The sequence below is a fragment of the Phascolarctos cinereus genome, unplaced genomic scaffold (genome assembly GCF_003287225.1).
Source record: "Phascolarctos cinereus isolate Bilbo 61053 unplaced genomic scaffold, phaCin_HiC Scaffold_5;HRSCAF=322, whole genome shotgun sequence".
Taxonomy (NCBI): domain Eukaryota; kingdom Metazoa; phylum Chordata; class Mammalia; order Diprotodontia; family Phascolarctidae; genus Phascolarctos; species Phascolarctos cinereus.
The window spans coordinates 182,318,771-182,343,506 of record NW_027555958.1 but is presented as its reverse complement, the minus strand read 5'-3'; the positions used below and the strand labels follow the sequence as shown (position 1 = coordinate 182,343,506).

Sequence of the window (24,736 nt, the reverse complement as noted above, 5' to 3'; positions counted from 1 at the left end):
GTGGATGAAATCACAGATCTAGACTCCTTCATTACATTTTTCATATTCCATAATTCTAAATAAGAGTTCCAATATCCAAGTCATTGTTCATCTTTGTATCCCCAGTGTAGCACTATGCTTTGCACGTAGTAGGCCCTGCATAAATATTTCTTGAATAAATAAGTGAAGCAATCAATAAATACTTCAGTTTTAAATCTGGATCTTACATCATCTGGTATTACCTTCTAGACTTTATAGAATTTTCCAGATGTCAGCTGACATATAATTAGGTACTTCACTGCTCCTTTAAAAGTTTCATGATTTAATCAGTGTGTATACACTGCCCAGCTAGTGTTAACTGAATGATCCAATAATTTATTTTGATTCTTAAATTAGACTATGAAGAAAAATCTCTTGTGCTTCCAAACATGTTTGGTATTAAGAGAAACACCTTTTCAAGTAATAGTATAACCGAGACTTGGGATCCAGTATGGATTTTTAAAAAATCCTTGACAAAAAATGATGCAAATTTCACTTTATATAATCACCTTTCAAATAACTAAACCTGCAATCGTCCAAATATTTTAAAATTAAGCTTCCTTAGTGTATAGTAAATTAAGAAATCTATAATAGTTACTTTTTATTGTTTCAATATGTAGAGTTGAAATGTCCTCTCTCTCTCTGTTTCCTTCTCTCTCTTTTCTTTCTCTCTCTCTGTATATCAATAAATCCACAATAATTACATAATATTACATATGATATTCTTAGTTATATTTATTTTCTTTATACTTCCATATATGTATGTATGTGTATGTCTATATACACACCCACCCATCAACACATACATACAGAGTTCATTCTAACTTCAGACATTGAAATGAAAAAAAATGTAATTATTATAAATTTCATATATATGTAAAATTATAATTTAAAAATATTCACTTACAGACTGGCACAGAAATGCTATTGTTCTATCTCAGGATAGTGACAAGTGAAAACCTGCTCCTTAGATCATAATGAGCATTCAGAAAAGCATAACTGATAGAATCTTTCGAACAAAATCAGTTCATCACTCAGCACCTGCTATATATCAAGCACATAGGGATACAAAGTTGAAAAATGACACTACATATACACACACTCATTCTTTGCCTTATTTTCTAGAATAATAACTGTTATTTCTGGCAAATAATTTGTACGCCAGAACTTTAATTTCCTGCTCCTTATGATCTTGGTTCCAACTGAGGTATTGAAGCATAAAGGGAGATAAAAAAGACAAATGTCAAGTTCAAGCCATGTCTTAAGTCTAGAACGTGACAAAGGGTGGAAAGGGGGTCTCAAGGAACCATGAGACATTAGATCATTGAGCTCCTTGAGAGTGGGGACTGTCTTTTGCCCCTTTTTGTATCTCCAGTGCTTAGCACAGTGCCTGGCACACAGCAGGCACTTAATAAATGCTTGTTGACTGATTGACTGGCTATTCTAAGATTTGGAGCTGTGTTTCTTTTACTTATTTTTTTCCCCCCTATCTTTCTGTGTTGTATTCTTAGGGTTGAAGTCTGAGTGATTTCTAGAAAAGCAACAAAGGATCACAAATCTGAGCTCTAGGTAGTTAGAAATGGGTATTCTTAGTTATGTTTGTGCTCTATATACTTATATTAATCTGTGCTGTTATAGCCAAATGGAGTTATAAGATTGATGAACTCCCAGAATTTCTGGGAGTAAGACTACAGGACTGAAGAAGGAGTTGATTGGGGAGTTAGAATAGATGAGAATTTAAAATATAAATTCCATATCTGTGATTTCATCTGTGTAGGGAATTTCAAGTGTGAGGACACTTTCCCTGGCTCCTCCTACCCTCACTCACCTCCCCACCACTGATAAAGATTGGCAACTATTAATTGCCCACAGGAATTAAGAAAGAGGTTAAGTGACTGAACTAAGGTCACACAACTGCTGGGTGTCACAGGCCAGATATGAGGCTAGATCTTCCAGGTTATGAGACTAGAATCACTAGGCCAGGCTTCTTATTTAAAATTTAAAATGGTACCTAGAAATACAAGTGTCTCAAACCTCACATGAGGGATTTGGGGAGGTTAGGGAATTTTTTTCAATAGATGAAAGAAAGAACATTAGATTCAGAATTAGAGAAGCTGGATTTAAGTCCTGACTTTGCTGTTTATGACCTATATGACTTTCAACAAGTCAATTATCCTTTCTGGGAATCATCCATAAAATGTGAAAGTTGGACTAGATGGGCTCAGTGGTCCCTTCCAGCTTTAAAATTCTGTGATCCTGTTTGTAAATGATTGTAAACTTCTAGGAAGTAAGGCCTATGCAGTGTCTTCATCTGCAAAACGTCCTCATCTTACAATAAAAATAATAATAATAGCACCTGCCTTCCAGGGTTGTTGTGGGGATCAAGTGAGATAATTGTAAAGCACTTAGCACAATGTCTGGCCTAGTAAGCTCTCTATAGAAATGTTGGCTATTATCATTATTATCCTCATCTGTAAAATGGGAATAATAGCAGCTACCTCCCAGGGTTGTTGTAAGGATAAAATGAAAAAAATAATTGTAACAAGTGCACAGTGCCTGGCACATAGTAGGTGCTATATAAATATTGTTATTATCATTATTTATTGTTCTCATCTGTAAAATGGGGGTAATAATAGCAGCTACCTGCCAGGGTTGTTGTGAGGATCTAATGAAATAATAATTGTATAGAGTGCACAGTGCCTGGCACATAGTAGGCGCTATATGAATGTTGTTATGCGAAGTAATATGTTTCTGAAGAGCAAGGACCTCGAATATTGTTAAAGCAGTAAATAACACTAGTGATTATTTATTTCATTGTCTGAAAACCCTGCCTGGCCATAGGCCCTTAAGAAATGCTTGTTGATTGATTGATAAGGAAGAATGGATGCTCTTCCCGGAGGATGACTAGTGCTTAGAGCGAAAGGAGGATCCGGAAAGGTAGGAGCGCGCTGTGGGTGAAAGACATTCTGTCAGCACCAGGAACTGGGACAGCTTCCACTGTACTCATTGGCTCGGCTCTGCGCAGAGTCGCTGTCTCTGGATTTCGGTGCTGAGGTTGGATTCTGTTCAGGATAAGTCAGCCTGAACTTCAGCTTGAGAGCATGCGCAGTTTGCGCCCTGGCTCCACCCTCGCTTAGCAGCTGTGCCGCTTTCCCCAACCTCTCCCCCTCAGCCCCCGCCCGCGGAGGCTGCGGCGGTGACGTGCTGCGTCATGGTGCGCTCCTCACCTGGAGACGCTCTGACGACCCCGGAAGTGGGCCGGGGGCTTGGCCGCTGCCCGGCCGCCGAGCCGGAGCAGTGACTAAAGGGGCCCGGCGAGGCCCGGCCGATTGCAGTCCCCAGGGCGGAGTCCGCACCGCTCTTCCCAGGATGCTGAACGTTCCTTCGCCGGCTTTCCCTGCCCCCGGCTCGCAGCAGCGCGCCGCCTCGGGGGGGCGCAGTAAGGTAAGCCCGGGGAAGGCCCGGCCCTGCGGATGCTCAGGCGGCCCCTCCCGGGCGCGGCCTGCTGCTGCGCTTCCTTCTCCGGCCCCATCCTCTCAGTCCCCGGGCCTCCTGCCTGCCCTTGGTCTCTCTCTTGCCTTTTCTCCTTCCTTTTCCTCACCGTCCTCGGCCCCCTTTCTCCCTCCGGCCATCCTAGGCCAACAGACCTTTCTGAAGTGGCCACTCTGGGACGGGCGTTGGGCTGCAGACCTAGACTGAGGGCTCATTGAGAGCATCGACCGGCGTTTGCCTTTCCTAACGTCCCCTGCGATTAGCACGGTGCCTGGCACATAGACGCTTAAAAAAGGGTTTATTGATTCCTTGATTGATGAATAGGATCCAGACCCTATCAAAGACCTTGTGAGCATAGGGAGGTTTTAGTGGGGAGTAGGGGGAGGTGGAAGGGGACACAAGTCCACATAAGGGCTGGAGGTGTGAACAGTCAGGAAGAGGTTCAGGGAACATGCAAGGAGGTGTTCGAGGATCCGATCAGACACTTTCAGGATAAATTGGCAGTACCTGAGTAGAGTCTTGGAGGAAAAGGAGAAGGACTGACAACAAGGTTGAGGAGAAAGTAGGTGTGGCAGTGCATTGACTTTTTTCTCCCATCCCCAGTTCTTGGGATCATAGATCATAGAACAGCGCTTAGCAGACCTTAAAGTGCTGTATTGTAAAGCTGTTAGTAAGCCCTAACAGTTACATGGTGCTTACTATATGCTAGGCACCATGTGCTACACACTTTACAAATATGTAGTGTTTGCTGTGTGTCAGGTACTGTGTGCTAAGCGCTTTACAAATATTATCTCATTTGGCCTTCACAACAGCCCTTTGAGGTAGGTGCTATTATTATCCCATTTTTACAGATTAAGTGATTTGCCCAGGGTCACAGGGCTAGGAAGCATCTGAAGCTGTGTTTGGACTCAGGTCTTACTGACTCCAGGCCCAGCACTCTGTCCACTGTGGTGCACATGGTGGTCATCATCATAGTCATCTTCATCAGCTTTATAATTATCATTATCTTTATCTTTGTTATACTCATTTATCAAGCAACTGTTAATTGCTGGATTTTGAGGATAAGAATTAAAAAAAAAAACCAAAAAACTAAACCAGGGGCGGGGAACCTGTAGCCCCAAGGCCACGTGTGGCCTTCCTGATCCTTGGGTGTGGCCTTTTGACTGAGTCCAAGTTTTACAGAACAAATCCTTTTATTAAGGAGATTCATTCTGTGAAGTTTGGATTCAGTCAAGGGGCCGGAACTTGAGGACCTAGAGGGCCACATGTGGCCTTGAGGCCAAAGATTCCTCACCCCTGATTCTGCCAATTACATTCAGTTGCAGGAAAACTATAAGATAGATAAACAGATAAGAAAACAAGTTCATTCAAAATATATAATAATTGTTTATATTAGTACTTGAAGATTTGCAAGGGGCTGTACATATGTCATCACATTTATTCCATACACAAAGTAACTTGGAGAAGGCACTGGCGAAGGATGGGATCAGGATCATGGGTGTAGAAGCTGAAGGATCTTAGAAGTCTATATAGCCAAACTCCCTCCATCTAAAGAAGAAATGGAGGTCCAGTCAACCATTAAGCCTTTATTAAGTACCTACTATATGCCAGGCACTGTGCTAAGTGCAGTATATAACAAAGAAAGGCAAAAGATAGCCCCTGCTCTCAAAGAGTTCACAGTCCAGTAGAAGAGACAACATAAAAACAGTTAGGTACAAAGAGATACAAAGAGATAATCAGTAGAGCCAAGGAACTATTATTAAGGGGGATCAGGAAAGGTTTCCATTAGATGGAATTTTAGCTGGGACTTGAGGGAAGCCAGGGAAACCAGGAAGTGGAAATAGGGGGATGGAGAGTATTTCAGACTTGGGAAACAGCCAGTAAAAAAGCACGGAGTTAGGAGTTGAACTCCCTTTTGTCAGCTGTTGCAAGGAGGCCAGTGTCACTATATTGCAGAATATAATAATAATTATACTAATAATGATAACAGGTATTTATATAGTGCTTACTACATCCAAATAAGGACTGTACTGAAGAAGGTGTGAAGAGTGAAAGAAAGAGGTTCAGTGCCTACTACAGGCACTGTGATAAGTGATTTACAAGTATTATGTCATTTGGTCTTTGTAACAGCGCTGGGAGGTAGATGCTATTATCATCATTCCCATTTTACAGTAGAGAAAACTGAGGCAAACAGAGGTTAAATTAATTCCTCAAGGTCACAACAGCTAGTGTCTAAGGCCAGATTTGAAATCCAGTCTTCCTGATGTTCAGGTCTAGCACTGTATCCACTGTGCCATTTGGCTGTCTAAGTATGTGATGAGGAGTAAGGTAAGGCATACAAGATTAGAAAGATAGGAGGGGGCCGGGTCTGAAGAGATTTGAATGCTAGAGGATTTTATATTACGTCCTGGAAGTAATAAGGAGCCACTGGAGTTTATTGAATAGAGAAGTGATGTGGTCAGATCTGCACTTTAGGAGGATAAATTTGACTGCTGAGTGGTGGATGGACTGGAGTGGGTGGAGCCTTGAATTAGGGAGACCAGCCCAAAGGATATTCTAGTAATCCAGTTGTGAGGGTATGAGGGTCTACATCAGGTTAGTGGAAGAGTCAGAGGAGAGAAAGGGGCAATATACCAGAGTTGTTACACAGGCAAAACCAACAGGACTTGGCAACAAATTGGATAGGATAGGTGAGAAAGTGAGAGATTGAGGATGACTTGTAGCTTTCTAATCTGAATGCCTAGGAGGATGGTGGTGCCTTTGACAGTAATAGGGAAGTTCAGAAGCAAAGATGAGTTCAGTTTGGGACTTAATTAAATTTAAGATATCTATGGGACATCCAGTTTGAAAAGTCTGATAGGCATTTGCAGATATGAATCTGGAGGGTAGGAGAGAGGTTCCCTAACCTCTAACTGCATAAATTAGGTTCCCTAACTGCATAGATCTCTCTGAGAATCATCATCATAGAGAAGATAATTGAAACTGTGGAAGCTGATGAAGTCACCAACTGAAGTATTATAGAGGGAGAAGAAAAGAGGGTCCAGGACAGAGCCCTTTGGGACACTCACAGTTAGGGGGATGTGACCTGGACAAAGATCCAGCAAAGAAGCTGAGGAGTGGTCTGACAGCAGGAAGAGGACCAGGATAGAGTCATGGAAATCTAGAGAGAAGAGAATATAAAAGAGAAGAAGATAATTGATAGTGTCAAAGACACCATCAGAGGTCAAGAAGAATGAGGATTGAAAAGAGGCCATTAGAATTGGCGATTAAGAGATCATTAGTAACTTTAGAGAAAGCAGTTTTGATTGAATGATGATCTGGGAAGTAAGATTATAGAGCTAAAAGAGTGAGAAGAAAGGAAATGGAGTTATCAGTTTTAGGTGGATTTTCAAGGAGTTTAGCCATAAAGGGGCAGAAGAGACATGGGGGTGATAGCTAGTGGGGATGGACAGATCAAGTGAGAGTTTTTAGCAGATTGGGGAGGTATGAACATTTTTTTTTAGTGGGTGATCAGGGTTAAGTGACTTGCCCAGGGTCACACAGCTAGTAAGTGTTAAGTGTCTGAAGCTGGATTTTGAAGCTGGATTTGAACTCAGGTCCTCCTGACTCTAAGGCCAGCGCTCTAGTCACTTCGAGATATGAACATTTTTAAAAGTGATTTGTCCAGGGTCCAAGGAAGTGGTTTGACTAGAGCTAAGCCGACATTATTGGGTAGCTTGTAAGTCAAATCAATAAGCAGTTATTAAATACCTACCATGTGTCAGGCACTGTGCTTAGCATAGTGTTACAAGTCAGAGTGGGGATAAAAAGAAAGGCAAAAAAAACAAGCCCTGCTCTCAAGGAAAGCACAGTCTAATGGAGGAGGTAACACCTAAGTAAACAGCTATGTACAGCTCCAAGTGTTATTATATAATCGTATCCACTTAGCTGACACTATCACATATTATTTGCAACAATGAAGTAATGCTACTAATTATCAAAATATAGCCAAGTTCCTCCTCCCCTTTGAATGATTTTGCTGTGTTGCATGAATTTTGGGAGAAATTGTAAATTAATTTTGAATAATTCAATAACCTAATTGTTTCCCTGTTAGCTAGATGAAAAGGGAAGGGAAGGATAATTGGAAGCCTGGCTTAATGAGGAAGATCTGATTTTGTCCCAGAGTGGAAGAGTTTATTTTCTGGCTCATTACTTTCTCTACTTAGTCAGATGATAGCCAAATTATATTATGAAGGAGATTGACGTAGATAGAATGACGTAGATCAGTGCTTCACAAACCGTTCTGCAGAGAATTTTGGTGTTAGCCATATTTTCTCCTACAAAATATTAAATATGAGATTGTTCAAATCTCAATTGTTCAAATATAAATATAAATTTCCAGTATGAAAACAGGTTTAATTTCTTTTATGCTTAAACTCCCTTTTATCCTAGGGAGCTATTCCATTTCCCTAGCATCTGTGAATTCTGTCAATATGTGTCAAACACAGATGTTTTATGTGGCCAATTTAGCTTGAAAAATGATAGACAGAAGGGTATGACATTGGGAGAAAACCAAAGTATTTATTAATTTTGAATTATCTAATCACTATGATTTAGTAAAGACCTTTTCTGAACAGTCTCTGCTGATATATTATTTTTTATTCTACAGTTCTATTGTTACAGACTTTATACTTTCTTATGGAAATTTCTTGTAAACTCTTCTATCACTCATATACTTGTTCATTCATCAAACATTTATTAAGCATGTATAATGCCTTTTTGCTCTTAAACAGGAGTTCTTAGCTTATTTGTGTTATGAACCCCTTTGGCAGTCTGATGAAGCCTATGAACCTCTTCTCAGAATATTTCTAAATGGTTAAAATAAAATATGCAGGATTACAAAGGAAATAAATTATATTGAAATACAGTTATCGAAATACTTTTTAAAAAAAGTTCCTAGATCCAAGATTAAGGACTCCTGCTCTAGAAGATAATGAAAATGTGTTATTTCTATAAAGACCCTTTCAAAGCTTTGAACAGTGCTAGTTTTACTCTTTTCCATTATTTTGTCATACATTTTGCTTCTTTACTGGTTGGTTCATAGTTTCAGTTTTTGTAAAATCCAGATTTTTGTATAGACAGTTGTCCCTGAAACCATTTTAAGTTTTTTTCACTTTCCTCAAATATTTTCCTGTTAGGTACTATTATGAGAAAAGCTGTTTAGATGACTACATTTGTAAGTCTCAGCTGACTGCCCATTATTTCAGTTTTCAATATAAAATTCTAGTGTATAATTTGAACAGCTCCTTGGAGTAGTTGGTAACAAAATTTGCCTATACTAGATATATGAATTCTTAAATTTGATTTTCAGTTTGTTTCCAGGGAGTTAATAAAAACAGAAAAGTGGACATAAGGCGGGAAGCCTTGGGGATGAGTCATCCTCAAATAGGAAAATTTTTAGTTGACTTAAGAGAAGAAATTCTTCTTCCTTTTGAGGTACCTTTAAAGCAAGGCAGAAGTCTTATGGATTGGATTCGACTGACCAAAAGTGGAAAGGATCTCACAGGATTGAAAGGAAGATTAATTGAAGTAACAGAGGAGGAGCTTATAAAACACAACAAAAAAGATGATTGTTGGGTATGCATAAGAGGTAAGTAGTTTTTATTTGTCTATGGGCTTAGGTAAGAATTTTACTGTGTTTTCCGTTGAGAGACCCAATAATGAGAATGGGATCCACAAACAAACTTTTAAAACAAACTCCTTATATTTGCATAACAGTAGAATTCTATTGTAAGAATTAAATTGTGCAACCTTCTTTTTGATATTCCTTGGTATTGCTTGTGTAATTTAATACGCATAAGTAGAAGGCAGCAAACTTCCCAATTGGAAAACATTCTTTTATTTACTTGAAAAGGGAACAGGGTTTTCAAAGCATTTTAATCTAGTAGAACAGAAAAATTAGGTTATCAGTCCTCTACTTATCTAGGAACTTCAGCCGTTTGACTTGAAATCCCACAAACAAGGCCCCTGAGCACTTGAAACAATTGTGACAAAATCCCTACATTTAAATTGAAGTGCTTTACTCCTGAACTCTTAAAGTGTTTTACAGTTTTATTTTTATTTAACCTGAACTTCTTAAACTTTAGTTATCTGTTTTCTCAACTTGAAACATTGAACTAGCAGTGGTAGTGGGAAGGGGAGATAGACTGAGAGCCAGACATTCAAGGAAGAAATTGAAAAACTTAAAAAAAAAAAGCACAGAGCAGAATTACTTTGTAGGACTGCAATGAATATTTATGATGATGATCTTGTTTTATTAAGAAAAAGTTATGTTTTCTACAGTATCCTCAATTTAAGATCAGGGAAATGTATAAAACATTTCTGAAAAATTTTGTTCAAAATGGTTAGGACAAAAAAGGTTTGGTGCTTGAAGGGGTAAGCTTCATTTATGTGGAAATTTCCCTCAAGTGCAAAGCACTTAGTAAACAGTAACTTATTTTGACCTCACAACAACCCTGAGAGGTAAGTGCTTTTGCTGTCTCCATTTTTTAGGTGGAGCAACTGAGTCAAACAGTTTAAATGACTTGCTAAGGCCCATAAATGTAGTAAGTGTCTGAGGCTAGATTTGAACTTAGGTCTTCTTGACTCTAGGTCCAGCTCTCTACCCATTGTGCCACCTAGCTGCCTGCTTAAACTTTCTGACCCTCAGTGTCCTCATTTGTGAAATGAAGGGATAAGACTAGGTGACCTCTTCAGTCCCTTCTAGGTCCAAGGTAAATAACTTTTAATTAAATTGTTAGATTTTCTTTTATCTTTCATTTATGACTGTGTTCTATCTTATCAGTAATTTTTCTTAGGCATTTTTCTTTGATAGCAGCAAAGTAAATGTCTTTTGTTTGTGCTATTAAGAGAAAATGCTTATCATTTTGGCATATTTTAGCATATACTCCACCCAAAACCAAAATAAACTATATGAATGAAAGTAATTTTTATTGTCAAAATAACAAAGTTATATTAAAATGTCAAAAGTTAATCATTAAGGAGATAAGCCACTAAGGTAAATGGCTGGTGTCCATTTCCTATTTCATTTGATTTCCCAGTTCAGGGTCATGTGAAGATTTGATTGTACCCTTTGCCCACCTAATCCCTGATCTCAATCCCCTCCCCTTATAATTCTGGGAACAGTAATCATATCAATATTGCCATTCTTGGAAATGGATATATTGATCATTTGACTTTCTGTCATGGTGACATTCTAGTCCAATATACTGTTCTCTAACTACCATTCCCCTGTGTGTTGTCTTCCCCTATTAGAATGTAAATTCCTTAAAGTCAGGGGCCATCTTTCTTTTTGTATTTGTATTCCCAGTGCTTGGCATAGTGATTGGCACATAATAAGTCTTTACCAAATACTTTTTCATAAATTTATTTCCTACTTATAGACCTTGGCTCACACTCCTTAAGGCTTCTTCCTCTCCCATTCCTACCTTTCCTTTTTGAAATCCAAGGCTCACTTTAAGTGCCACTCAGTTGGTGGTCCTGGTGATCTAAGGTCTCTCTAGTTGTAAGTGATTTCTCTCTCCTTTGAGTCTGCCCATTTCGATCATCAGGTTCTTTATATTCTCTTTCATTGTTAAATTCTCTTAGAATATAAGCTCATTGAGGACAGTGAATGTATGTTTGCCTTTGTATCCTTCATGCTTATCACAGTACGTGGTACATAGTAGGTGCTTGTGGGTTGTGCAGGTATCATCCTTATTAGATCATAAGCCTTAGGTTAAAGACTGTGTGTTGTTTACTTGTATCTCACAAAATAGCTTGGAAAAGGAACTCATTAAGTTTTTTTCCAGAATTATGTTGAGATTGAATCTGAGTACCTTTAAGAATTATTTGAACAAGTATGAGCTGATTCATATTTCATTTTATATATGAGATACATTGTGTTCTACATTGTGTTTAGGTATATAAGATTGAAAAAAGAATGTTGAGACAGTATCCCCAAATGACTGCCTCTTTGTAATTGGTGCTTCATATTGAGTAGGGTAAAATGAGTCTCTGGGAGTCTAGTTTATGAGTCAAAGGTCATATTGGAGGAAAGGCTAAGGGAACAACTGACATAACTCTAATAGAGCTGAATTAGGGACTGACTGCCTTTGTTCTCCCTGTGTAGGGCCCTTTGCATTCAAATAAAACTGACAGAAGACCCTGACTAATTTCTTTGAAACCTTACAGAGTATTGTTGTTTAGCTTATAGAAGAAAGTAATGACTGAATGTAATGACTAATTGATTAGTCAAATTGTTCCCTAAATAGCATATATAAGAACTTGATGAATAATAGTTCCAGAAAAGTTGAGATTTATGTTAGTCTTAGAGATGAGGAAATATTGAGGCATATGTTTTGTGTATTTTTAAAATTCAGTTTATTTTTCTTAAAGTATATCATTGTTATAAAAGCAAAAGCTTCTACTTTGGTATGGCATATTGGGTGATTATGGGAATGGGAGATGTTGATTTGTTTAAATTTCTGTTTAACAAATAGGTAATGGTTCCTCATTGAGCTCCCTCTAAATGGTTTACCCATGTGAATCACCATTGATTATGAAAGCCTAGTGAAACCTAGATTTGACTCCTCCTACCTTCTTTAAAAAAATACCACTCCACAAAAGGGTAAATATCTCTTCCCCATTTCAGCCTAGGCAATATAGACTTTTCTGTCATGTGATATGATCATTAAACATCAGTTTTTTTTTAATGGGGCAATATTAGTAATGTTATATTGGGTTAGGAAATAGGAACAAGGATTATATGTGGAAAACTTTGAATTTAGGTAAAGTATACCCTAATACCCTGGTATTAATGGGCTTTAGGCAGAGCTGGAGTGAAAATTGTCTCAGTGTTTAATACTGGTTGTTACAGTCTAGAGATTGATGGAGGCCAAATGAATGTTGTAGTTTGAAATAGATTTATATCCTAGGTTAGCAATTTAATACTTGAAGCAAGATGACATATGTAAGATGCTTTTTTGTCAACCACATAGCACTATATAGGTATAAGCTTCTATTATTAGATGATTATACAGTATTTTGTTAACAGAATACACTTCTTGGGGCTGCTTGGTGGCACAGTGGATAGGGCACCAGTTCTGGAGTTAGGAGAACCTGAGTTCAGATCTGGCCTCAGACACTTGACACTTACTAGCTGTGTGACCCTGGGCAAGTCACTTAACTTCGATTGCTTTGCCAAAAAAAAAAAAGATACCATTCTCCACTTTTAAAAAATAATTGTTTTGTTTATATTTTGACTATATTTCCTTCTGTATCCCACCACCCCCACTTCCCAGAGAAACATCCTTTATAACAATTTTTTTTAAAAAGAGAAAGGAGGGGAAAAAATTGCTGACGTTCTGTGCAATGTCCCACACCTCTGCAAAGGAGAGGGAAACGATGTTTTTTAATTTGGAGCTATGCTTGATCGTTATAATTACATTACATTTGGTTTTAATTGTTCTGTGCTTGTTCTTTCTATTTACATTGTTGTACTCATTGTATATATTGTTTTTCTAGCACTGCTTACTTTGTTTCTAATCCTAAATTCCTTTCTGACACTAACCCTAATCCCAGATATGTTTGGACAGATAAAGTTGAGTGTTGTGAGGTTAATTTTTTGGACACAGCAAAAATCAGAGGCCATTTTTAAGATATAGAGCAAAGGTTCTTAATTTGGGATTTATTAACTTATTTAAAAATATTTTGATAACCTTATTTCGATATTCAGCATTATTCATTTTCTTTTAAATCTTATATATCTTATTTTATGCATTTTAAAGCATGTAAGGGGTCCCCAGACTTATTTTGCTTTTGCTTAATAGTGTACATGTTAATACCTTGAGATCAAGGACCATTTCATTCTTTTATTTGTGTAAGCAGCACCTTGATCTTGCTCATTAAAACATTTGTTGACTTGAATTGAATTCTCATAGTATAGCAGAGACCAGTAGTGGAATAAAACCTAAAACCTATTTGATTATTATGCAAGGTGACAGGATTAGAGAGCAGTCAGTGTGAGAAGAAAGTTTGCACAGAGTTTTGAAGGGATGTCCAGCAATTTTATTATTTGGGGAAAATAGTCTCTCTTCTTAAATATGTGATAGACTACTTTTGGAAGTAATTTTGAGGATCTTCTACTAGTGAAATGAGTAAGTAGTTTGTAAAGATAGGCACTCATCACTTAGGACAGGATATAAAGAGCTCTGGAGGCAAGAGAAAATCTTCTGGGATTTTTTTGAACTTTATATAATCAAATGTTTGAAAGTGGTTAGAGCCGCTAGATTCAAGCTATAGAGGACCCTAAAATCTATAAAATGTGGAAGATCGTATTCTAATAGACTAATACAGTTGAATAAAATAGCTTGTTATCAGTAGAAATTTGTATTTAAGACCATAGGACTTAGAGCTATTAAGGCCCTTTGATCTAAATCAAATCCCTAGTTTTACTAATGAAGAAATAGGCCAAAAGTGGTTGTGATTTCCTCAAGCTCATATAGAAAGTAAATTGCAGAGCCAGGACATCTCATACAACATCTCCTGTTCCTTTGATTCACCCACTCTGCCTTACGTGATTCTTTTTGCAGAAGCAGTTCTGAAGTTAAGGAGTATCCTAAAATCTTTAGCCTTGACTGACTTTGATTGCAAAACTCAAAATCTCCCATCAGATTATATAATTTTTGGACCAAAGGTTTTGAAAAGATAAGTTTCTTATTTATAAAAAGATTTGAACTTAATAAAGCAATGTCTTTCTTCACCTGAAATCTATTTGAAATGTTTTCTTGACAACTTTGCCAGGATTTGAGGGGTCCCTGGTAGTCTATTAGGTTACCCTGGTAATCTGTTAGATTAATTGCCCAAGTCTAGCTCAGTCAAGACTATTGAAAATGTAGTTAAAGAGGAAGCCACATTATGATATGACAGAAGTGCTGTGTTGACTTTGCAAGGTATCTCATTTAATTGTAGAAATAGGTTCATTTAAATCTTCATATCCTCATGTTTGTACTGTTTTAAGTCTGTAAGAGTGAGTAATATTGAGGGTAAGCATAGGTTTAAGGGATGGAGGAAGGGAGATGATCTCTTCTTTTTTGACCTAAAATAAGGATCAAATAAACAAGAAGGGCTGATTATTAAATAATGTTGGCTTCTTAGTTACAGATACAAGCAAACCTCAAGCATTTAAGTACCTTTGTTGCTAGCATAGGACTAGAGGTTGAGGATACAAAAATCAAATAGTTCCTGTCTTCAAGTGAAATTTTTCCTAGACTAATCCTCTAGATTGTTTTTTTGTATTATTAGATTATAAATGAGTTTGACCAGGTATTTTTCTTTTGGATTCAGGAGAATTAATCCGTTAGGGAAGCAGTCTTCCTAATTCAGATTTCCTATAGATAATGCTTTAGTAGAATTATTGCTCTTCTAGCATTTACCTTTCCTAAAGTTATGATGTTATCTAATGAATAATTTAAGAGAACAAAGTTAAGAAGGCTGTCTCATTGGTTCTGGACCTCTGAGGAGTAATATATATAATAGTAATATAATGCATTAAAGATTTATTAATCACCTACTGTACTTTTTGAGATTTTTAATATCAAGAGAGGAAGAAATTATTTGAGAAAAGTTGAAGGTATAGTCAACTGGATTTGGTGTCTTATTGGAGAAGTAAGGGAGAAGAAAGAGTCAAACAGAATTTTAAAGTAATGTCTATCCTTAAGGATAAATGGTTATGCCATAGAAGCCATGAAAACAATTAAGTTTGGGATGGAAAAGGATAATACAGTGTAAAGCACTGACTGTATTAAGGGCTGGTTGTACAAATAGTGAAGGAAGTCCCTGCTGTCCAGAAGCTTAACATTCTGTTTGGAAAAGACAATACAATTAAGCAAGTTCAGCTACAGTGCACATGTTAAGACTTGATAGTCCTCAGGGAGCAGCCGTAGGACAGGTATCAATGCCTTATGTTTTGAAAGGGATAACTACAGGGGCAGATGATAAGACTGGATAATCTCAGGTTTAGGTTGAGGGGGAAAGCCCAGTTTTAACATGTTGAGTTTGAGGTGGGGATGGATTATGCAAGTAGATATGTCCTATAGGTAGTTGGATGTGAATTTCTGGAACTTGGAAGAGACATCATGACTGGATATAAAGATTTTGGGAGTCATTTGCCTAGGCATAGCAATTGAGGCTTTTAAGAGTGAATGAAATTGTCAGTATAGAGAGAAGAGTGCCCAGGACAGGACTCTGTAGAACATCCTTATTAGAAGCCTAGAAAAGTAGGAGGAATCTATATCTATATCTACATATATCTGTACACATATTAATCAGGAAGATTCCATGTTTAGATATCCTTGGTTGATCTTGTCAGGAAATTGAATCAGGAACGAGAGAAGTAAATTTTTGTTTTATGTATGAGCGTGAGAGGAGTATGTTATGTTAGAAAATTGGCCTCAGAGTCTGGGAGACTGGGGTTCAAGTTCTGGCTCTGTGACCTTGGATAGTAATGTAAGCTCTTTGTCCCTCAGGCAGCTTTGCAACTATAAATTGTAGAGCAGCTGTCTACTAGTATAGAGGGAATTTCTTTCACTGTTCTCATTCTACTTAGTTCTCATAGTCTACTATTCCTCTCTACTTGAGCTATACACAGAGATGGTTATGTGCTTGATATTTCCACATTGTTCTTCAGTGTTACTCTCACTTGATCACTGATAGTGTTCCACTTCCTTGTTCCTAAACTCTGAAATTTTTTTTATCTTACAATAATCTTTTATCATTCCATCTTTCCTTTTGTTTTACAAGCCATAATCCTGTTCTTTGTTGTCATTGTATCTCTATTTCCTCCATCCCTCAGTTGTGTTTGAGGCCATCTGCCTTGCACTGGCTGCGTTTTCCTCTCTTATCTTGGCCCATTGGTGAACACACTCAACTCTACAGTATCCTCTTTCTCACTTGATTTCTTTACCTCCCTCTTCCTCTCTTCCCTTCCCCCCCACCCCGGGACCTATCATAACTTGCCAAGCTCCAACCCTGGATTACTCCTACCATCTGCTTCCTTTACTCCTTCTCACATAGAAGAAAAAAATCACAAAACTGCTAATTGGGTCCACAACTAATTGTTATCTAATCTCAACTGAGTCCTAAATGCACCAAAGCAAAATTCTATTCCTCTCTAATTAATCCACTTCTCCACTCTCCATAGTACCTGCTGTGAGCCTTTTTGTCTGTCCCCAGGCCTTCTATGGCATCCCTTTCTCTCACCCTTTTAGGCAAGAGCCTCAGTGTCATACTTCACTGAAAAAAATTGAGGTCATCTGGTGGGCACTTACTTTCCTCCTTTCCTCTTCAACTCATATCATTCAAACACCTTCCCCACTATCTCCCTCTTCACTCTGGATGAATTGGTGGCTCTTTTGTGTGGCAAAGCCAGCCTCTTGTCAGGATGCAATTTTGATCCCATCCCCTCCAGCTTCTCTAGCAGATTGTCCCCACTATCCCTTTTGATTTCATACTCTTTATATTTGTTAGTACCTTCCCTGTTGCTTACAAACATGTCTGTGTCTCCCCAATCCTTAAAAAAAAAAATTCAAAAACCCCTCACTTTATCCTATAATCTTGCTAAATCTTCTCCTTCATGAGAAAACCACTAGGTGCCTCTGCTTCCTTTTCTCCCACTTTCTTCTAAATCCTCTTTTGTTTGGCCTTTGTCCCTATCATTCAACCGAAAATGCCCTCTCCAAAGTTACTAATAATCTGAATATTAATTAATTATAATCTTATATTTTATATAATATTTACATTTGATATAATATTAATTTCCAAGTCTGTTGGCTTTTTATCAGTCTTGAGCCTCTTGACCTGTCTGCACTATTTGACACTATAGATTGCCTCCTTCTGGATGCTGTCTTCTTGTTATATTTTCATGACTATCTTCTTTCCTTTTCTCCTGACTACTTTTTCTCAATCTTCTTTGCTGCTTCTTCATCCAGTTCATATTGAATAACTGGGTGTCTCCCAAGACTGATATAGGCCCTCTCTTATTTTCACTCTCTATACTTTCTTGCTTGGTAGTCTCATTAGCTCTCTTTGGTTCAATTATCTCTATATAGATGATTTCTGATCTGTATTTCCAGCCTTAGTCTCTCTCCTGAGCTCCAGGGCTCTGTCACCAAGTGCTTTTCTTTTATTTATTTATTTCTTTTATTAAATTTATTTATTTTTAGTTTTCAACCTTCACTTCCACAAGATTTTGAGTTCCAAATTTTCTCCCCTTCAAGTCCCTCCTCCCACCCCAAGATGCCATGCACTCTGAGTACCCCTTCTCCTAATCTGCCCTCCCTTCTCTTATACCCTTTCCCTTCAGTTTTCCTGTAGGGCAGGATAGATTTCTATACCCCATTTCCTGTATATACACCGTGTGCTTTTAGGCATCTTGAATTGGTTGTCCCATAGACCTCTCCAACTTTACATGTTAAAAACAGAACTTATTAATCTTTCTCCAGTCTCTTCCCCCTTTTTAACTTCCCAGGCTTCTGTGTTATTTGCCAAAAGTACATCATTTTCTCAGTCACCTGAGCTTGAAATCTCATTCTTTACTTATTCATCTCACATATCCAATATGGTCAAATCTTATAGTTTCTTCCTTCAGAACACTGCTTGTATACATCCTTTTCTCTGTACTCACATAGCCATTACTACGTGCAAACCCTCATCACCTCTTGCCCAAACTATAATAAATAGCCTTCTGGTTTGTCTCCCTGCCTCAGGGCTCTTCCAACTCCAAACAATTCTCCTTTTTGAAAGCAAGGTGATTTTTCTAAAGTTTTCGCTTATGTCTGATCACCTTAGCTATTGACCCCCTCCTCCTCTCACTCCTCCTGAACTCTAGTGGATCCCTATTACATTTAGGATCATGTATGAACTACTTTTTTTAATATTTAAAGTCCTTTATAACTTGTCCCTTTCCTACGTTTCAGGCCTCTTACACTTTACTCTCCTTCACGAGTTCTCCATTCCAGCATCACTCACCTACTTGCAGTTCCTCAAACATGACACCTTTCATCTCTCATCTCTGTGTCTTTGCACTAGCTTTCTCCCACACCTGGAATGTTCTGTTGCCTTCCCTCTCTGCTGCTTTTAGTTTCCCTGACCTTCAACATTCAGCTCAAATCTCATCTATTCCAGGGGGCCTTTCCTGGTGACCCTACCTACTTATGTTTTCTCCTCTCATATATACCCTACATATATCTTGTATCTACTAGTTGTTTAAATGTTGCCTCCATTCAGCACAGTGCCTGGTACTTAACAAGTGTTTAATCAAGTGACTTGACTTGATAGGAGTTCCCCATATTGAACACATCACAGATCTGGTCTTATATGCATAACACATCCATTATATGGGGTATCCCACAAAGCTTAGTGTAAATTATTAAAGCTTAAACTGCACTAAGACTTTGGGGACATCCTGTATAACATATGCATCGGATTGCTTATAAGTTAATACTCTGATATTGACTGATATTTTTGTGGCCAGCCTGACCTTGTCTTGATCAAAGCTGCCTTGCAATAAGGTTGTGTAATAAAGGATCAGAAACCTGGATGTAGAGGGAATTTGTTATTTAAAAGCCAGATCTTTTATAAAGTCAGTTAACAAGTATTTATTAAGTGCTTACTATGTGGCCTCTGAGAAATATCAGAAGGTAGAGTTCTTTGCATTTGCTTTCCTGACTCTGAGAGGATTTTTAATTCTTAGTAATAATGTACAGAAACACCCTCAGGGGCAGAAAAGAGCAAAACTATATACCTTTGTGGGCTTGGGATTATATGACTCATTGCTGTCTTACTAACTCATCTGGACTGAGATGAAACAAAGCATTATAGTTCTGTATATTAGGAGAATTTATTTATGAGCTTCCTTTCTAGGCCAGTTGAGGAGGAGAAGGTCAGCTTGTCAGCCATGTGCAAAGAATAATTATTTTCTATTAAGTGGTGAATGTGAGCTTAGGTGAAAGTGTGAGTCAGCCATGAGACCAAGTCATTGGCAGAGAGATTTAGAAGAAAATTACATTAAGGAACTGGGTGGTTAGCATAGTCAGTCAACATGAATATCAACAGATAAGGTTTCTGGGCAGATATTTATTTGAGTACTCAGTAGAGAATTGGACAGAGGGGCAGACAGGGAAGTTAGATTTACAATCAGGAAAAGGCTTCTGCTAAAGTGAAGAAGCTGGTCTTTCTGCTCTGAATTGTCCAAAGCCAGATTTTTCTGCTTCTTGGTGATTTCAAGAGTTTAAGATCTTTTGTTAGCTGTTGGTATTTAAGAAACTTGTAAACTTGTGAAACTTCCTGTATTCATTCAACATTCATTAAATTAGCTTATTTTTTTTGTTGTCCTAAGCTCCCTTAAGTTCGTAGGATCATAGATTTAGAGCTGGAAAGGGATCTTAAAAGATCAACTTGTCTAACTAACTAATCTTAGTGATAAAGAAACTGAAGCCTAGAGAGGACTAATTGATTTGCCCAAGGTAACATGGTAAGCCCAGAGCCAAGATTTGAACCAATGTCCTGACTTCCTCTGGTGCTTTTTCCACTACTGCACAAGTGAGCCAATTGAGAGCAAGGAATAATAGATAACAGACCAAGTGCTGTACTGGTACTCACAAAGGATTAAACAACTTAAGAGATAGGCCTCTGTTTATAAAGGGCACTGACAAGAATTACACAGAATGAGTAGTTTGGTGGTGATACTGCTGCTTCCTATTCCTTATTTAAAGTAATTTTTAAAAGAAAAAAAGCAAATAAATGAATTTGTAACAACAAAATATAACAACAAAGATTAGTTAAAAATAGGTCAAAAAAGTTACAGTGAAAGAATCAGTAAAAGCCAAGCAAAGACCTTCAACTAAAAGCTGTTAACAGGCTTATTGGTGCTGGTTAAGTAAGGAGATGAAACTTTTTTCTTTTAGAATGGGATGTTGCCTGCCATTTCCTTGGTTTGTGTCTCAGATGTTATAGAATTGTCCATCTGTGTAGAAGAGGAACCTATGATTTGTCAAGGTCAGATTAATTACCCTTTTGAGGGGAGGTTTAGCACCTTTCCCTTATCATATGTAAAACTAGTAGAAAGCAATGATAACTCACACTTTTATACAGTGTCTCAAAAGTCTTAATTCAGTTTAGAACTTTAATAGCTTAAAGCTGTACTAAGACTTAGGGAACACCTTTAAGGTTTAGAAAGTGCCTTACTCACTGAAATCCTGAGACAGGTAGTACATTTAGGTAGCTAGGTAGTATAGTGAATAGAATGTTGATTTTGGAATCAGGAAGACCTAAGTTTACATCCTGACTTTAATACTTTGTAGCTTTGTGACCTTGGACAAGTCACTTACCTCTTTCATTAGAGTAAATTAGGAGGTAATAGTACCTGCTTCACAGAGTTGTTATAAGGACCAAATGATGTAATAATATATGTAAAGTTCTTTGCAAACCTTAGCTACTGTTATATTATTCCCATTTTAGAGGTAAGGAAACTGAGCATTTGAGACAGACTCATTTTCATATAATAAGTTTTGGAATTGAAGTTCAAACTGTTTGACTGTGTCTTCTGATTCGAAGTCTAGAACTTTTCTCCTTTATCTTTCTTAGTGCAATTAAGTAAACAATTTTTTCATTAGTTACAAAATGTACACAAAACAACTATAGTCAAACTTTAAAAATAACCACCATAGTTGCTTGCAGAGTGCTTGGCATATAGTAAACACTGCAATGAATATATCAGATTGAATCAAATTAAATATATCTCCTATAGATGTCTCCTAGACAGTTTTTTACTTTACTTACTGTTAATTTGTACTTTAAAATATTAGTAAAACTTCATTTATTTTAAAAACATTTTGTAATTCAGACATTTCCTTAATTTAATTTGCTTTTCTCATTCCCTTTTCCCTAGTTAATTCAGAATAGTAAAATTTGAATGTATATTTTATTTGAGTCTAGAGATTATACTTCTTTAAAATATTATGTAATTCCTTTACTGAACACAAGATGGCAAAATAATCACATCACTTGCAGTGTTGACAGTTTGAATTAACTATAATATACCATTTAAAAAGTTTTACACCATTTTGCTCTTATCTTTACATCAGATAAAATTTATGTCAGATAAAGGGCAAGTATAGTCATCCTTTGAAATAAGTCACACATAGACTGATGGTTCTGTTTTAATGGTGCCAGTCAGTTTGTTAGAATTATTTAATTTTAGGTCACACTTCTTTAGCGAGGATGATGAGCATTCTAATGGGGGAAGACAACACAGAAAAGGAGTGAGGGGGACAAAGTACCTTCAGTAGGGGAAGGTAGAAAAGTAGTTTAGAGAGTCAGGAGCCTAGCTGTGTTAAAGGTGAGCATGGCTGGCCTAGGTACTTCCTCATTTCTCTTTCATGGTTCTCTTACTTCCTGTCTGACCACTTCACTTTTCTGGTGGCTAGGTGGCACAGTAGATTGAGAACTGGGCCTGGAATTAGGACAGCTTGAGTTCAAATAGGGCCTTAGACACTTACTAGTTCTGTGTGACCCTGGATAAATCACTTAACCTCTGTTTGCCTCAGTTTCCTCAAATGTAAAGTGGGGATAATAACAGCATGTTCCTTTTAGGGTTGTCGTAAGGATTAGATGAGATAACATTTGTAAAGTGCCTAGAACAGTACTTCGTACATAGTGGACATTATTTTAATGTTTATTTCCTTCTATTCTCCTTTCTCATTTTATATAGAACTGTATTTCTTAACAGGACAGCTTGTACTGTTTTTTACATTTGGTCTCTTAACAGTACATCTCCTGAGCATGAAGAAGTGAATAGCAGTCAACCAGTAAATGTTTATTTTGCACATGCCACACACCAGCTACTGCTTTAGACTCTGGTGATACCAGAAAATAAAACAGTCATTACCTTCATGGAGCTTACATTCTATTAGAGCGAATAGCATGTATAATAAAAAGGAAATGCAGAATTACAAAATAAATACAAGGCAATGAGTGGGGACAGAATTAGCAGCTGAGATGGGAATTTGGAAAGACTTATGTGGGAAATGGTATTTGAGCTGAGCTTTTGAAGAACTAGGGATTTTAAGAGGCAGGTCTGAGGAGGGAGTGCATTCCAAGTCTGGAGAACAACTGAACCTGTTAAGAGGCACCAAGATAGGAGATGGAATGTTACATGTGAGGAATGGTCAATAAGACTAGTTTGGCTGGACAATGACTACATGAAAAGGAGTGATATATAATAAGCCTGGAGAAAGAGCTTGTGAAGGGCCAGGGGCAAGAAAGAAGACTAAGACAGGAAGAACAACTGGACTAAACCAAGTATACAGAAAAGAGGTCCATGCTGAAGGTAACACAGTTTTGAAGAAATTGAGAGTTTGGTTCTCAAGAATCTTAAGTAAGAGAAGATAATAAATGGTTATAAAAATTATGGTGTGACAATAACAGCCACGTTATGTGATGACTAATATTGTTAAACTGAACCCTTCTCAGCATTACAAGGATCTAAAACATCTCCAGAGGCCTCGTAATGGAAAATGCTGTCCACATCCAAAGAAAGAACTGTGGAAGTTGAATTGCTATCACTTATTTTTACCTTCTGTTGAGTTTTGTTTCATCTTTCTGATGGTTCCTCCTATTGGTTTTAATTTTTACTTACAACTTCACTAACGTGAAAATATGTTTAATAGGAATGTAAATGTAAAGCCTATATCAGATTGTGTGCTGTCTTGGGGAGGGTGGGGGAGGAGGAAGGGGGAGAAAAATTTTCAACTCAAAAGAATATGGAAGTGATTGTTGATAAATCAAAATAAATTAATAAAGTAAAAAAAAGAAACTTAAAAAAATTATGGTGTGGTCTTACTATAGAAAAAAGTCCATCAAGAAAACAGACGGATAACAGTTTGTTCCAAGGGCCATGAAGGCAGCTGAAGCAGGCGCTGTGGAGTGCTTAGAGCTTTGGTCAGCTATAGATGACACCAAGATCATCCACTGTGTCCTGAGTCATCACCAGTCATCTTAACTTTTGTCTTGCCACTGTACTTCAATGACTCTGGAAGAGAAGAGTGATGCTGATGACTTTGTGCAGCTCTGCCTCACTTCAGTCCAATCCACTTGCAAGTCAAGACGTCACTCCGTGATGTCATTGGTCCTTTTTGAAAATGAAGGAGGAACAACAACTACCAATCCCTAGTCCCATTTATTAATGTAACTTTTGAGTATCCTTGATACATATATGAGTAGGGAAAAGTAGGCTTTTGCAAATAATATTCTATAGTAGTTCATTTCATTGCAATTGCACATTGCCTGAAAGGTACATAGAATATAAGATCATAATTTTTAAAAAAATTTAATTGGACAGTATAAATATTACCTTAAAATCTTTCTTTCCATAAGATGTGTGGATATGTTAAGATTATATGAAATTACTTGACAGGTACAATTACAGAGATAACTATTTAATCTTATGATTATCAATATCAATATCAATATCCCTAAAATGGGGAGACATGATGCTTGCTAAAAGTGCTTGCTTCTCGTGAAGGATTTTTAGCTCCAAGTCCAATCGTAAGGATTCTCTGTAAGAGCTCCTGTGGCTCCTGCTTGTGTGTAACAATGTATTGTGTGTAACAAAGTGGTGTCTCATAAACCAGAATTTGACCTGTCCGTAGAAGGAAAACTAGGAAGTAAAGAATGTCCATCATCCAGACTGTGATAATCGGATTGATGGTCCATTGACTTGCTCGTTCAAAGCATACATCTTTGATGGGCACTGCCATTTGACAAGGAGGCAGGCCTACAATTGAATAGGAGGAAGAATATGGGCCAGATTGCATTTGGAACAGCTCTATCAGTACATATACCTTCACTGATAGTAAGTTTTTCCTTGAAACAAACACCCATGTTATCAATTTTTTTTGGGAGGGTAAGTCCTGAAAATGTTATGTGCTAGCTGAATTACCATGGGTAAGTCACTCAACCTCTTAGTAATCCCTGGCAACTAAGACTGCAAGTTACAGATAAATTGCTGATCCTCATTGGTAAGGTATTCTAATCTGAGAATTTCCTACACCATTGGAGTCACAGATTTGGATTAAAAGAAACAAGAAAATTCTACTGGTGATATGGCTATGAATGATGGAACAACACAGTCTCCAAACTAAAATTGTGG

The 24,736-nt window shown here is 37.5% G+C and overlaps 1 protein-coding gene across 3 annotated transcripts in view; it reads left to right on the top strand.

Moving 5' to 3' along the window:
* The first annotated feature begins 3,236 nt into the window (after window positions 1-3,236).
* Window positions 3,237-24,736, top strand: part of CYB5R4 (cytochrome b5 reductase 4) — a 104,620-nt gene continuing 83,120 nt past the window's right edge. The window contains exons 1-2 of one of the 3 annotated variants that reach the window (XM_078155252.1): window positions 3,237-3,462; window positions 8,986-9,139. In XM_078155252.1, the coding sequence (XP_078011378.1) occupies window positions 3,388-3,462; window positions 8,986-9,139 (229 nt within the window). In that variant the 5' untranslated portion in view covers window positions 3,237-3,387. Of the gene's footprint in view, window positions 3,463-8,985; window positions 9,140-10,140; window positions 10,263-24,736 lie in introns of those variants that run through there. The other 2 variants (XM_020969898.2, XM_020969899.2) reach the window with 2 other exon arrangements.